Genomic DNA, 14,770 nt, shown 5'->3' on the forward strand with positions numbered 1-14,770 from the left:
TTTCTAAGGAACTGAGGACTGCACCCGCACCCCCGGTCAAGGCTTGAGAACATTGCTTGATTTCTCAGCTTAAGAGTCGCCAGAAAAACACATACTTAGGAAGCACAGCTTCTGGGCAGCTGGTGAATCTCTGGCCTCAGAAGCAGAGAGGTCTGCAGGCTCAGGGCGGCTCCCCGCAGGGCCCACTCACGTTACCTGGGCTGCTTCCTGTCTTGCTCTGAAGTCAGAGGGAGGGGGTTGAAGTCCCTGGAGCACAGGCGGCTGAGATGTCCCCTTACCACCATGTGTTTTATTGATGAAGAAACAAGGGCCACCATTCACCCAACAAACACTCTGTGCCAGGCAGATGATACAGAGATGGGGAAGAAATGGCCCCTCATCCGGAGGAACCATCACCAAACAGGGACAGATGACAGGGACAGGGACAGATAGGGTACACACAGAAGACACAGGAGGGGCCATGGACGAGGCTACCGGACATGCTCTCACTGGGTCTTGAGGGATGAATAGGAGTTTGAGGGACAGAGGGTATTTCAGAAGGCATTTGAAAGGGTTCAGAACACGCTGTTTGTGGGTAGGGGTGGCAGGAAGAATGGCAGGTAAGACTGGTGGAGGGGAATCCATCAGAGATGTTGGGCTGGGTGGGGAGGCATGGGTGCTGGTGTGGCAGGAAGTGAGCCTTGGGAGCCAGCCCCTTCCTGGGGGTACTGGGCCACTTGGCAGAGTTTTGAGCAGGGGGATGATGGGGGCACCACCAGAGTAGACTTGCTGTGAGAGGAAGGAGCTGGCAGTGAGGCGGGTGAGCAGGAGGAGCACTGGGGCCAGTGAGGCCTCCCGGCTGAGAGTGTATGCTTTCATGGAGGGGGCTGGTGCCGGACCTCAGCCTGCTCCGTTGGCCACTGAGCAGGACCCAAGCAGGACTCTGGTCCATCCCGCGCCCCCCGCCCCGCCCCCCCAGACAGCATTTCAGTGGGCAGAGCCTCACAGTCAGACGTGCTTAAGAAACGTCCTCTGATTCAGCCACTCCTCAAAGCTTTGGGGAGTCTCCCTCAGGCTGCAGCCTGTCCTTCCTAGGGGCTTCCACACCTTGGCAGGTGCCACCTGGCTGCGGGGGGGAGCTAGTCGAAAGGGTGGCAGCGTACAGGGTGCTCCACTGTGGCCCATCGAGGCAGGGCCCTGTGTCCAGCCTTGCTCCCCATGGTTGCTGAGGGGGCTTGGCCATCCTTTGTATCCTGCACCTGTGCTTCCGTGGCCCTGGCATGGGCCAGTGTGCCCAGCATTCCCGCAACCATGCACCTCTGATTCTTGGCTCAGCTTTTCTTCTGTCTTGGGCGGTCAACTGAGTCTGGCTTTTTCCCTGGGCCCTGCCAACTGACAGGCAGAGGAGGCCATGTGGGAGGGACATGCCAGCATCTGAGCTCCAAGATGTTCCTGAATCTTTCACAGCCATGCTCAGCGGCATGGCAGGCTGAGCCGAGCTAGGAGTGGTCACCTGTGGAGTGTCTGCAGGGCTGGGTGGCCTGAGACAAACACTTTCCGAAAGAATGAACTGTGTCTCACCATTGCAGGTGATATTATGGGAAAGACCAGAACCCCCATGGTCCTGACTTTCTTCCCAGCTGAGGCTTATTTTTATTGTGACTTGCATGTGGACTAAAGAGCCTCTTGATAAGAGTGAAAGAGGAGAGGGGAAAAGTTGACTTAAAACTCAACATTCAAAAAACTAAGATCATGGCATCCGGTCCCATCACTTCATGGCAAATAGATGGTGGAACAATGGAAACAGTGAGAGACTTTATTTTCTTGGGTTCCAAAATCGCTGCAGATGGTGACTGCAGCCATGATATTAAAAGACACTTGCTCCCTGGAAGAAAAGCTATGACCAACCTAGACAGCATATTAAAAAGCACAGACATTACTTTGCCAACAAAGGTCCGTCTAGTCAAGGCTATGGTTTTTCCAGTAGTCATGTATGGACTGACAGTTCGACTATAAAGAAAGCTGAGCACCAAAGAATTGATGCTTTTGAACTGTAGTGTTGGAGAAGACTCTTGAGAATCCCTTGGACTGCAAGGAGATCCAACCAGTCCATCCTAAAGGAAATCAGTCCTGAATATTCATTGCAAGGACTGATGCTGAAGCTGAAACTCCAATACTTTGGCCACCTGATGTGAAGAACCGACTCATTGAAAAAGACCTTGATGCTGGGAAAGATTGAAGACGGGAAGAGAAGAGGACAACAGAGGATGAGATGTTTGGGTGGCATCACTGACGTGATGGACATGAGTTTGAGTAAGCTCCAGGAGTTGGTGATGGACAGGGAAGTCTGGTGTGCTGCAGTCCATGGGGTCACAAAGAGTCAGACATGACTGAGTGACTGAACTGAACTGAACTGCATGTGGAGAGGTATCATGGATGTCTAAAAACAAAAAACAGAGAGTGATGCAGTAACTTAGCACTCAGAATATCAGTGGTGTCTCATCCTTTTTAAAGAAAAAACTCAGTGCTGGAAGCATCTGGCTGTCTCCTCCTTGTCCCCAGAGGCCAGTGTGGGGGCAGATCTCAGTTCTGTCCCCAGGGATGTCTGGGCCATGTCTGGAGCTGTTTTTGGTTGTCATAGCCGCAGAGAGCTACCAGCATGGAGTGGGTGGGGGCCACAAAGAGTGAGCGGCCAGAGGGTGGACAGGGAGAAGGTGGGGGAGACCTGGCCCAGGCACAGGAGGGGTGCTCAGCTATATGGTGGTAGTTCCTGAAAATGCACAAGGGCTCTGGGGCGCTGCAGCTTCCTCATCCATTTGACGTGTATTTGAAAACAAGGCAAGTTGGCACAGACCTGGTCTGTTTAAATTCTCTAATTGCTTTGGGGTGGTGCATCTGGTTTTCCCAAGCTCCTGTGATGCACACATGTTGCATGCGTGCCGATAGGAGCAGCCATGCGCACATGTGTATGTTCCCGGGGCCGGTGCCTGGGGTTGGGGACCCCACCAACACTCAGGAGTGCAGTCCAGCAGGTGGGAAAAGCCACTGCTGCTCTTTTCATCTGGTTCTCAGATGCTGAGCATCCTCACACGGGTGTCGGCCCCTCAGGTTAGCTCTAAACACCTCCGCAGGGTCCTGGTTACCCTAGTGGGGTCGCTGCTCCACCAGGTGCTGGATACTCACCTTCAGAGTCACCGATTTCCTCCCTGGCTTCCACTGTGGCCCAGCCGCCCTCCAACAGGCATAACACGGCTGGCTGGGTTTTGCTTTTTATCTTCAGATTTATGAGATTACACTGTAGTAATGTTTGCCGGACTTGGACGCACCAGAGCCTGCCGGCCTGTTCCCGGAGGGTAACTTTATTTCTGAGCTCTGGGCTTGTCTTCTCTCCGGTGTTGGCCAGGTGGGGCCAGGTGGGGCAGGCCCGTCTCCCACTGATGCCACTCTGTCCCTTCAGGCAGACCTCTGCATTATGACCCAGCTGCTTGGCTACGTGGACCTCTCGGAACCCCACTTTGTGGCTGCCGTCCTTGCCATTGTCTTCAATCCGCTCTTCTGGAATGTGGTAAGTGCACCCAGGGCGGGCTGCATGGACAGACAGGTGGACAGACGGACAGACTGGCGGCTCTTCCCTCCCTGTCTGTCTCTGGTCAGCGTGGGAGCATCCTCCTGCTTCCCTGCCAAGGTTGGCACCTGGGGAGGATGCCCCTCCCCTGGGGTCCTGCCACATCTTGGCTTTAGCAGACAGCCCAGGGCTGCCCTGTGTGCCTGGCGGGGCCACTGTTCCAATGGGTGAGTTGGAAGGTCTAGGCTGGGGTTGGCTCCCCTCCTGCTACGTGCGCAACAAAGCCATTTTCTTGTGAATCTCCCACCCAGCACCAGATGTGCTCTGTAGCCATGGTCACTTTTTCCAAATGTGGCTTCCCTCAGAGTGGTCTGCAGCCCCTGGGCTGACGGGCACTGGGGAGCAGGAAGGAACCCACAGCAAGTGAACCAGGTGGCAGACCCCCGCCAGGTCATCTGTGGGCACGGGGCCTTGCGGAGGCTGGGTGGGAGGTGGAGAGAGGGCAGTGGGCTCTGGGCCATCCCTTTGCCAGCCCTTCGGGGAGACGCCTCTCCCCGGCAGGATGAGGGGAAGCTTTTGGGGCCTCTGGTCTGCTGTCTGCAGCAGCATCTTGGGGGTGGGGGAGAGGCCACCCCCAAGGCGCCAGCTGGCAGAGCTGTGGACGCCTTATGCTCACCTCCAGGGCGTCGGCACATGCTGTTCCAAGCTTTCTTCATCTCAGGTGGCCACTCGGTCCCCAGGGCAGAACAGGACATATTTGCATTTGGTTGACGAGTTAGGTCTTCTCTTCATCTGGTGGGAGCAGGGTGGGGGCGGGGCTGCTCATCACAAAGAGGCCACAGACAGACAGAATGGTCTCCTTGAGGGGAGGGCCACGCCCTGGTCAACATGCTGTCCCTCCCGACAGACACACTGGTCTCCTTGAGGGGAGGGACACGCGTCCTGATCAATGTGCCGTCCCTCTGTCCTGACAGACTGGTCTCCTTGAGGGGAAGGACTTGTGTCCTTTTCCACACGCCCTGCTGGATTCCCTGACATGTGACCACAGGCTGGGTAGTCCAGAACAGCAGGGACACTCTCCCCCAGATCTAGGGGCCGAAAGCCTGAAACCAGTGAGCAGTTACACAGAAGCTGGCGTCCGGAGTTGTCCCGGAGACAGGCAGCCAGCGGGGTCGGGGCTCCTTGGCTGGACTGAGCTTCGGGAGGAGCCAGGCAGGGGTGGGTGGGGAGGTGGACAGGCCGGCGGTCCCGAGGAAGGACCCCTAGTGCTGGCCTGCACCCTGGTTGTGTCTCAGGCAGCAGTGAGATGTGTGTGAGAGGTGCACACGTGGCTGTACATGCATGTGCACATGTGAGCACGGGGAGCTGGGCTGGGCGTGGACAGGCTGTCTGATACCCTTGCTCCCGTCTGGCTCAGAGTCTCACTCCGAGGGCACGGCTGTGCACGAACTGGGCTCCACAGCGAGCCGGATTTTTGCAGAGCTATGGGGTGTCTGGCCTCGGCTCCCAGTGGGGACGGTCAGCCCAGTGTCACCAGGACCCACGCTTCTCCTCTGGCCTGGATGTGCCATGGCATGTGTGTGTGTGCTTCTTAGGATGTGCAGCCCTGCCCGCCCCATGGCCCGAGCCCTGAAGGGAGAGCTGTGTGGGGCAGCGGGCAGCAGCTGGGCTAACTTTAGAGTCTAGGGGTCTGAGCAGGGCAGCATTAAAGCATACCCTAACCCTAACCCCAACCCAAACTGGTACGTATGGTACCAGGTAGCTTGCCAGGCGCCCAGACCGTGTGGCGGGTGAGGCAGTGAGGAGGGAGTCCCAGCAAGACCCCACCTGATTGGGCTGCTTCTCCCCCCGGCTCCTGACGTTCCAGGGGTACAGCCTGAGTTTCCTCTCAGTCCTGCTGGGGCGTGGGGGTAGACAAAGCGCCTCTCCTGGGGTGCTTCACCGCTGGAGGTAGTGGTGGGCAGTGGGGCAGCATTTGCATCCGAGCTTGTGTTGATTTGGTAGGACAGGTGTGGGGGGCTGGTGGGTTACCTCTGGGGTCCCTGATGCACAGAGGGGCGGTTTGATGACACATACCCCCTGGGTCTCCTCGCATGCCCCCAACCCCCCCGCCTTTGCAGGGTCTGCTCCCTCCGAGAAGGGCCCCCCTCTCCCACCAGCCCTCCCCGAGCCCTGGCCCCAGCAGACGTCTGTGGGCCCTGATCCTTGTGAGTTTGCGTTTCGCCCCTCCTTTAGACCGAGGGCTCCTGGGAGCTGAGGGTAGGGCCTGGCCCAGTAAGTTATTGTGGGTGAGCCCTGAGTGGCCTGGGGGCCAGAGGCCAGGTCGTTTCTCCACTGGGGGCGAGTAGTAGGTCCTCCCGCTGACCTATAGTGCCAGCCTGGCTGTGTCGTCGGCTTTGCACCATTCCTTGGTCCTCCTCTGAGGCCATCTGAGATTCAGGAAAAATGTCCAAGGCGTGGGGTTTGTCTCTATTTACTGCCCACTTGCTCTGGCCTGGGCCTCAGCTGTATCATCTGAGGTCTGGAGGGTGTTGGGGCAAGGGGTGGCCTTTGTCCAGCTCTCCTCCAGGGTGGCTGCCAGGCGGCGGGGGAGGGGAATGGGTGTGAAGGGTCTGGAAGCCTGGGCCACACTTGGCCAGGAGGAGCAGCCATAGGAGCCCGTTCATGCCGCGTTTCCTCTGATCCCGCCTCCTGGCCCTGCCCTGGCTCCCTGAGCCTCAGGGGGGCTAGGGTGGGAAGCGGTCAAGACCCAGCCCGAAGACCCTGGGACTCGATGCCCAGGGCACCTCAGGGAAGGCCCCTGGGCACACGGTGTTTCTGGACCTGAGATCCCTGTAGTTTCTCCAAAGAGGCATTGGCCTTGGAGTGTGGGCTCCAGGGGACAGAGGTCACGAGAGGGCTCCGGGGGACAGAGATCACGAGGTCGGGAGGGACCCAGAGTCCTGGGCAGAGAGGGATGGAGAACCAGGCCACCTGATGCATCTGGGGAATCAGGGGAGGGTAGGATTGGGGCTGCAAAGCTTCCTAGACTAATTTGTCCAAATCCCGTACTTGTTGTCTGAGGCTCCAACCAGTCTTGGAGGACAGTTCCTGTGCCCACGACCAGCTTTGCAGGGAGGGGGGCTGCCTTGGGAGATGATGAGCTGGGGGGTCACTCCGGGGCTGGGCCTGTCTTCACTGCCTCTGGGACCCACCCCCCTCGGGGCAGACCCACCCTTGTGCCTGGCGGGGACAGAGGTGAATCTGCCCGCGCTCAGCTTTCCCTGTCCTCTCTCAGGGTGTCAGGCACGAGCACTGCTCAGCATTGGGGAGCATGGGAGGAGGGGGCACAGGCAGAGCTCTCCTGCCCAGTCTCTCTGCTCTCGGCTCTGTAGAGTCCAGCCTTGTTCTGCGGGTCCTGGGCGAGGTGGCGGGCGGGGGTCAGCCAACTGCTCTCAATGTCCCCAGCAGCCTTGGGTGGGGGATCAGGGGCTGCTCTGCAGCGAGGGGGGCGGGACAGAGACTGGGGGCGCTAGGGGCAGGTGTACTCACTGATGGCCGTCCTGAGACTAAGCATTGTTGTCACCACCTCCCCAAATGGATTTGATGTGCAGACTCCTGGGGGGGATGGGCGGGTCCACCCCAGATTTTTTCAGAAGTGGCAGCTAAGGACCAGAGAGGTCGCTTGACCTGCCTAGGTCACACAGCTGTGAGAGCAGAGCCGAACCTGACAGCTGGGGCTCCTGCTTCTGTGCGTTACCCTCTCCTCCCCAGGCCCCCCTCCTCCCCGGCCCCCCTTCTTCCCCAGCCCTCCTCCAGGAGGGCCTTCCCGGTGCAGACACAGCCCTGAATGGCAAGCTGGCTGGCCCAGCTGGGGCAGGACCAGGGGCCCTGCTGGCAGGAGAGGCCCTGTCGGGGGTCCAGCCTTGCAGCCCCACCCCCTGCAGCCTAGGATGCGCCTGCTGGGCTGGGGTGCACCCCACTCTGACAGTGTATGGGCTCTCTGTGGGGTGGCCTTGAGAGGCAGCCACCTAGGAGGGGTGCCAGGGGCAGGACGGCTCCAGTGACTTTGGGCCCATCCTTGGCTGCTTGGCCCCAGAAGCCAAGTGCAGCTGTGCCTCTGCCCTCCTAAGTCCTCCCTGCCTGTCTCGCCAGCCCAGGGAGGGGCATGGGCGTCTGAGCACAGTGGCCTATCCTGCTGCTGCGGCCTCCTGACCTGGACCTGGGTGGGAATTTTGGCTTCTCTGAGCCAAATTTTGGTTTTTCTCATCTGTAAAACAGGCACAGTTGTCAGGGTCTCGAGGTTGGACTAGAAGTTCGCTTGCAGCTGGCTGGCAGCTGCCACCCCTCCTCCTCTCTGGCCACCTGGCACTCCCTGTTGGCCTCTCCTGGTCACTGTTTGTGGCTGGGCTGCCCGGGCAATGGTGCTATCCTGCAGTCACTTGCGGCTCAGCTCAGGGCAGGTTCTGGGACAGTCAGTCCATTGTCAGCCGCACTTGGATGCCACATCAGCGCCTCTGGAGCCCGTAGCAGGCGGCTTGGAGGTGGGCGGGAAGCGTGAAAGGGTCAGCCCTGACTGAGGCTGCTGCCAAGGGAGCGGCCAGGTCTCACAGGTCGGCTGGTGGCGGAGGTGAAGGGTCCTGACCGCCAGAAGCTGTCTCCTTGTACCAACAGCGAAACACTTGCACCAGCTGCTTTCTGAGAAGCAGGCGTGGGGAGAGGGCAGGTGTGGTCGAAAGCACCGGGTTTCTAGGCTGGCAGGACTGTGACCTCCCTGAGGCAGCCCCATGGATGCGACAGGCAGGGGCAGGGCCCTGCTGGGAGCACCTCAGGGTCCCTCCGAAACAAACCCCAATGGCAGTGGGAGGGTGTTCCAGCATGGGCTCAGCCCTCCGGCAGCTGAGCCCCGACGGCAGCCTGGCCGCCAGGTTTTGGGCAGAGCGCACTGGCCGGGTCTTCCCATCTAGGGGTTAGTTGGAGCCCTGACCCTGGTTCTCTGGCCCAGGTCTGAGCGTGGCCTACAGGGCATCTCAGCACTCGGTCCGAGGACATGGTGGGGACCTCACAGCCTTTTTATCCCCCTGCCTGCCAGGTGCCCTCACGTTTGAAATTGTGCAAATGGTGACCGGGGGGCTGGGACCCCGAGGGCCGTGGCATACAGACAGGCAGCCCGCCACCCGGCGGACGGAGCAGCGTGTCCAGAAGATGTTGTTCCTGATACAGATTTGACACCTTTCTGGATCAGCGCTGACCCCCCCTTCCCCAGGAGCTCAGAAAGTCAGGTGTGAAATCCAATGGCCTAATTTTAGACCTTGGGTGTGCATGTCAGAACAGCAGGAGAATTAGAGAGGGAACAAGGACAGCCCGGCCTCACCCCTTGTTAGCTGTGAAGCCAGCACGTTCCCCGGGGTGGGGGAGGTACCACCGGTGGCCTCAGTGGCGGGGGAGTGGACAGGAGCAGAGCTTCTCTCTTGGGGCCCCTCCCGGGCGGAGCTCAATGGAGACACAGAGACGGACTGGCCAGAAGGTGGGCCATGGCCTCCATTGCTGGAGGGCAAGTCACTGGGTAGACGAGGCAGGTTTGGCCAGCACCTTCTGGGAGGAACCTGCTTCGGGCAATATTTCCCCGAACTGGTCAGGGAAGGTCCTCCGGCCCTGCTCTCCTTGGGAGCCCAAGGGCTCAAGAGGACGGGGCACAGGGGAGGGGGTGGGCAGGCTGGGAGGCGGGCCCTGGGCTCATCCAGTGGTTCTGACCCCTTGCCTGCTGATATGTCTGCTGCCAGCATCTTCCTCCTGGCCTGCCTCTCACCTGCTGTATGGGGCTCCTTAGAATTGTATGTGAAGTGCAGCCATGTCCACTGGAAGCAGTAGTCATCGTTCCCCAGAGGGAGGGGGTCACCCTGGAAAAGCGCATGACCCCCGTCTCCTTGGCCTTGAAGATGTAGGATCTTTCGGCTCTGGCTCCCCCTGGGGTGGGGGAGGAGGGTCTCTTTTTTTTGGTCTCTCTGAATTTAGTCTGTTAAAAGTTTAAATGTTGGCCACACACATGCATGGCCCACGGCCCACCATCTGCAGATGGTGGTGGTAAGAATGGCCGTCTGTCCCCTGCCCCCAGCCCCGGGTGTGCTCTGTGTCAAGGCTCGGGTGCAATGAGACGCCTCCTGCTCCTGTGGCAGGCCCAGTAGGCCCCTCATCCTCTCCTTCAAAAAATCGGGGGACGCTGACCTCAGAGCAGTCGTGGGAACCGGCCTGTGTTGGGGTTTCCTAAGCGTTGGGCCCTGTTCCCGTGACCCTCCATGGAGACTTCCGCCTCCAGAGGCCTCTTCGCTCTCTCAGCCCCTCATGGGGACATGCTGTTCTCAGCTCACTGGGCTCCACCAGCAGATGAGCACCGGGTCTCAGACTCGGCCCATAAACAGCCCCAGAGCAAATGTGCTCGTCCTGCTTATCTGCTTATGTCCAGGATCCACTTTGGGACCTGGCAGCTCCAGGTCCCGGGGCGGCAAGGCTCTGATGGGAAAGATGGCCGGGAGGCCCAGGCCCTGTGTCCCGAGGCTGAATGGAGGCCAGCTGGCCAGGTGGTTCGTGCATGATCCTTGACCCCCAGGTGCCGCAGGAGTCCCAGAGCCCCTCGGGAGGCCACGCAGACTCTTCCTGGAGAGAGCGTGCTGTGGGCGGGACCGCACTGTTCCGTATTCTGTCTCGTGCGTCCTCGGGGACACAGAGCCGTGATCACTGCCCCCCGCCCAGGTCCCAGGTGTGTTCCTGCCCTGCTGGAGGGGGAAGATTAGCTAGCCCAGAACACGGTATTTTGACCCAGGCTGTACCCAGCGAGGAGAGACTGTCCCCAGTCGCACGGCTCTGTGAAGGGGATTGGGTTTCCGTCAGGATGAAGCCTCTCTGTGCTTCTCTGCTAGGGGTGGCATGGGCAGGGAAAGCCGCTGCTGCGTCTCCACAGCCTCTGAAGGACTCAGGCCCAGGCGGTCCGTGGTCGTGACCAGGACGTGCCGCCTTGCAGCGCTCAGGCCCAGTGGGAAAGCACGAGTTCTGCCCAAGGAGGGGGTGGATTTTCTTAGCTGCAATTGTAACAAGCGGGCAGAGGGTCTGGGGGGGTGACAGCCTCGTGGGGAGGGGGGTAGTAGCTGGACATGGGGACCCCCATTCTGTCTCTGCCACTTTAACAGAGTCTTACTTGGGTCCAAAGTAAAAGGCCAGGCTGTGGTCACTGCAGAGCTGGACCCGGCGCCGGATCAGGGAGACCTCTGGACACGTCATAGATTGGGCACGTGTGCAGCCGGTGCGACCTCTACATCCACTGCCTGATGGGCCTCCTGCCCATCTTCAAGGCCTGTGTCCACACCTTTGGCCACTGACCGTGGGGCCTCTGGGCCTCTGGAGGCCACGGGCATGATGACTCCTCGTCCTTCTCAATGCCTCTTGAATCTTCCACCATGGGTTCCCCTCCCGTCAAAGTTCCGGGCCTCGTACTTGCTCCCCACTGGACACAGGCAGCTCCCAAGTCTGGTCTGTGGACGGCAGGGCCTGATCAGCTGCAATCCTTGTGAGGTGGGGTGGTGCTGGTGGGGTGGTGCCGATGGACCTGGCCGTCATGGGTTCCCCCTCTTGGCCCCTGTGTTTGCCCTTCTGACCTGCTGGGTCTGGGGTAGGAATTTCCCTCTGTCTCTGGCTCCTCTGCTCTGCTGTCTCCTCTGGTTGTGTGATGTCCCTTGTTTCTGAGACTGCCTGGCCCTCCTAGCACCTCTGGCTCTTCCTGATAAAGACACCTTACCTGCCAAATACCATGTCCGAGGTGTAGAGCGGAACCCCGGCCCACTCTGTCTACCCTGAGCTGAGGCCGGCACACGGCCTGGCCAGCTGGATGGGGCTCGCTGGTCTGGGCAAGACAGTGCCCCGGAGCATGGCAAGCTACCTGCCCCTGCTGCAGGACCCTTTTCTCTGCACTGTGTCAACCTCCTTTTCAGCCCTCAGGCCTCCAGTGAGGGTCATCTGTCAGGGAGGCCTCCCCTTGCCCCCCATGCCAAATTATTCTTCCTCCCAGCACCTGTTCTCATCCAAGGTGATCACATCCTTGGCATGCCTGCCGACACTGGAGGCCCCGAGGGCAGAGACCACACTGCCCTGGTCGCCTCAGTGCCCAGCAGCTGCTGGGAGCCTGGCCTGGCCTGGGCTGCTCTGTAAACACTTCCCTCTGGTGCCCCTGGGTGCTGGATTAACTGTCCTGAGTCTCTGCCCCAAGGAGGTCGGCCCCGTTGTCAGCAGCTGCAGCAGGAGGGGAGCTCAGCTCCGGCCCTTGAGGAACCGCGGGCTCCCCCAGCCTCAGGGGGTCACCAGGCTCAGCCCTGAGAGCACGTAGACTTGTGCAGAGGCCCAGCCGCCGGCCGCCTTGTTCCTGTCCTTTAAAAGGAGAAGAAAGAACACAGTGCCCAGTGGCCAGGGCCGGGCTAGGCATGTGGCAGAGGGCACGACCCCAGCTCGGTGCTGCAGCAGCTGTGAGAGCCCAGGTGCGCCTGTCAGTACCGGAGCCTGGCAGTTTTCAGGAGCTCTGGGACTTGGTGGAGGCCCCGGGTCATAAGCCGTGGGCTATAACCCTCCCCTGGGATGGCAGCCCCTCTTCCCCTGTTACAGCTGAACCCCAGGGGTGACCAAGGTAGTGTTGATTCCCACCCCACCGGGGGTGAACAGTGGGGTCCCCCTCCCTGGGCTCGCTTGGTTCCCAGCATCTTTGTTCTGGTCCCCAGCCAGAGGCTGGTGGCCAGCAGGACTGTGTGTGACACAGTCTGTCACGCCCACCGTCCCCAGCCTGGCCTCATCTGCTTCTGCTCAGAAAGTCCCGCTGCACCTGCCAGGGCCCCAGCTCATATGAATGAGTGCTCAGTGAGTTGGTGGGTTCTAGGCTGCTGGGCGGCACCAGCCCTGTGGGCTCCTGCCATGACTGGGCTGAGTGACACACTCTCGCCGACACCGTCACTGCCCTCCGTCCCCCTCATGGCTCCGACTGGGCTCCTGCACACACAGAGGTGGCCACGGATGTAGGCTCTTAGCGGGTTGGGGATTCAGCCTGTGTCCACACACAGGATGCCCAGGAGGCTCAGGGAGGCCGAAGTGGCTCCACGTGGCTCCCAGGCTGCTTGGGGAGGGGGTTGCCTCTGGAAAGACTCTGGGGTTCAGAAGATGCCCCAGGGGGAGCAAGGTACAGCATGTGGGCCCGGGGATGGAGGGGACAGGGTAGAGACCCCTGAGGATGGGAGGCAGAAGGAACATTGATTTTAATTGGCAAATTTACATCCTTGGAACAGAGAGCAGCCCACGTCACCCAGGTCCCAGGACACCTTGCACAGTTGCTATCCCCACGTCTCCAAAGCTGAGGACGTCTCCTGCCTCAGCACGGCCTCATTATCAGGAGAGGGAACATCGTGAGCAAAGTTTGGAAGCAAAAGCAGGGCTTGTTCTGTGTTCTGGAACGAGTAGCTGAGTCACAGCTCACCCCGGAGATGGGGGACAGGAGAGGCCATCCAGACCCTGTGGTGGGGAGTCTGCACACGGTGAGGCCGGGACCCTGGTTGCAGGACGAGGTGGAGAGGCTGCCTGAGGAGAGCCTCCCTCGTGGCCGACAGCATGCAAAGGGCGGGGGCAGCCCCTCCAGGTGGCAGAAATGGGCAGGAAGCTGTGGTGTCTGGGCAGATGGACGTCAGGGACACAGGGCCTGTGGCCTCTTGCATGGGCTGAGGTGCCTGGGGTTGACCTACGTGGCTGGGCTCTGTCTTGGTGGTTCTGGCCGGCCTGCCTGAAGTACCCAGGACCAGTCCAGCTCTGCAGGGTGGGGCTGTTCGGGGGCCCGGCGACCAGCCCCCTTCGGGAAGCTGGGGTGCCATGGCCCTCATGACTGGGAAATGCCCGGTGGGGCTGAGGGCTGCAGCCAGGATGGCTCAGGAAGGAGCTCAGGGTTGTCACCTCCACCACCAGCGCGCCTGTCCTCACTCCCACCAGCATTTCGAGCTCCCATGATGGAAACACTGAAGGCTTCTGCAGAGCAGTGGGGTGCGTCCCCACCCCTCCCCCTTCCCTGGCTTTACATGGGCAAATTCCTGGTCTGATGGGAGATGCCCGATGGGCCGCCAGCCTGCCCCTCAGGAAGTGGGACTCAGAACCAGCAAATCAGAGGTGGGGGATGCCTGGGGAAGGGGTAGCCAGGAGGCCCAGGGGCTTAGTGGTTAGAAACAGGCTCTGGGTTCCAGGCGGGCTTTCCACTTCACAGCTGTGTGGCTTTGGGTGGGCCACTTACCCTCTCTGTGCTGCTGCTCCCTTGTGTGTAGACTGAAGCGCTTTTCTGGTGGGCGGTGGCAGGGACTGATGGTCCCCGGCGGGTGCTGCTCACAGCTGGTGCTGTGTTCTGTGAGAGGTGCCAACTTCTCCCGGGAAGGCATTCCTGGGACCCCTCAAAGGGCAAACTCCGTCTGCGAGCTTGTTGATACAAGTGCCTGACCGCTGGTAGGGTCCCCTGGAGAGTACTGTGCGTGGTCAAGCTCAGGCGTCAAGGAAAGCAGGAGCTTGGTTTTGCTGTGTGCCTCCACCCGTTCTCCGACCCCAGCCAGCCCCAGGGGTGTGCAATGCCATGACTACTTCTAGAATGGTAACCTTCAGGGGTCTTCCCATGGGTTGAGAGAGCTCACACACCAGCTAGGACCCGAGGAGTCGAGTGTCAGCAGGGCGGTGAGTGTGCCCCAAGGGGCCCAGGGCTGGCTACGGAGGAGCCGAGTCAGGGGCCAACGACTTCCGGACCCCAACCTGTCCTGGAACGGCACAACACTCCTCCACAACCCCAGGTGTCTGGTGGAAGTTCAGACTCTGACTCGGCGGCCACCCTGCTGTTCTGGGGACCACGCTGGGTTTGAGGAACCCACTTAGAGGCAGCAGGAGGCCAGCCTCAGAAGGGAGGCAGCCAGGAGGAGCAGTACCCTGTCCCCAAGCCCTCCTGGCATCAGGAACCCCAGACAGGGCTGCATCCCCGATGGATGGCACCACCAGGCCAGCCCAGAGGCCTCAACCTATGCCCCCGATGACCTCAGGGAAGTGAGGGCTCCAGGCCCGGCTCATCCCACTCACACCCGGGGCCAGAAGGGGTGCCGTCCTGGCTGAAAGGTTCAGGCCATGCTCCTGCCTTTCTTCCTTGAAAGACAGTCCCACCAAGTGCGAGGCCCTGCCTTGGCCAGCTCACTCCGGGAGGCC

General features: G+C 60.4%; 1 protein-coding gene across 14 annotated transcripts in view; it reads left to right on the top strand.

The window, feature by feature from the left end:
• The window catches only part of PEMT (phosphatidylethanolamine N-methyltransferase), a 35,794-nt gene that overhangs the window by 7,006 nt on the left and 14,018 nt on the right, over positions 1-14,770 (top strand). For 10 of the 14 annotated variants that reach the window (XM_061391262.1, XM_061391274.1, XM_061391259.1 and 7 more), the window contains one exon: positions 3,437-3,544. In XM_061391262.1, coding sequence (XP_061247246.1) covers positions 3,437-3,544 — 108 coding nt within the window. Of the gene's footprint in view, positions 1-2,796; positions 2,822-2,850; positions 3,333-3,436; positions 3,545-14,770 lie in introns of those variants that run through there. The other 4 variants (XM_061391275.1, XM_061391269.1, XM_061391260.1 and 1 more) reach the window with 4 other exon arrangements.

Source organism: Bos javanicus, chromosome 19, assembly GCF_032452875.1.
Source record: "Bos javanicus breed banteng chromosome 19, ARS-OSU_banteng_1.0, whole genome shotgun sequence".
Taxonomy (NCBI): domain Eukaryota; kingdom Metazoa; phylum Chordata; class Mammalia; order Artiodactyla; family Bovidae; genus Bos; species Bos javanicus.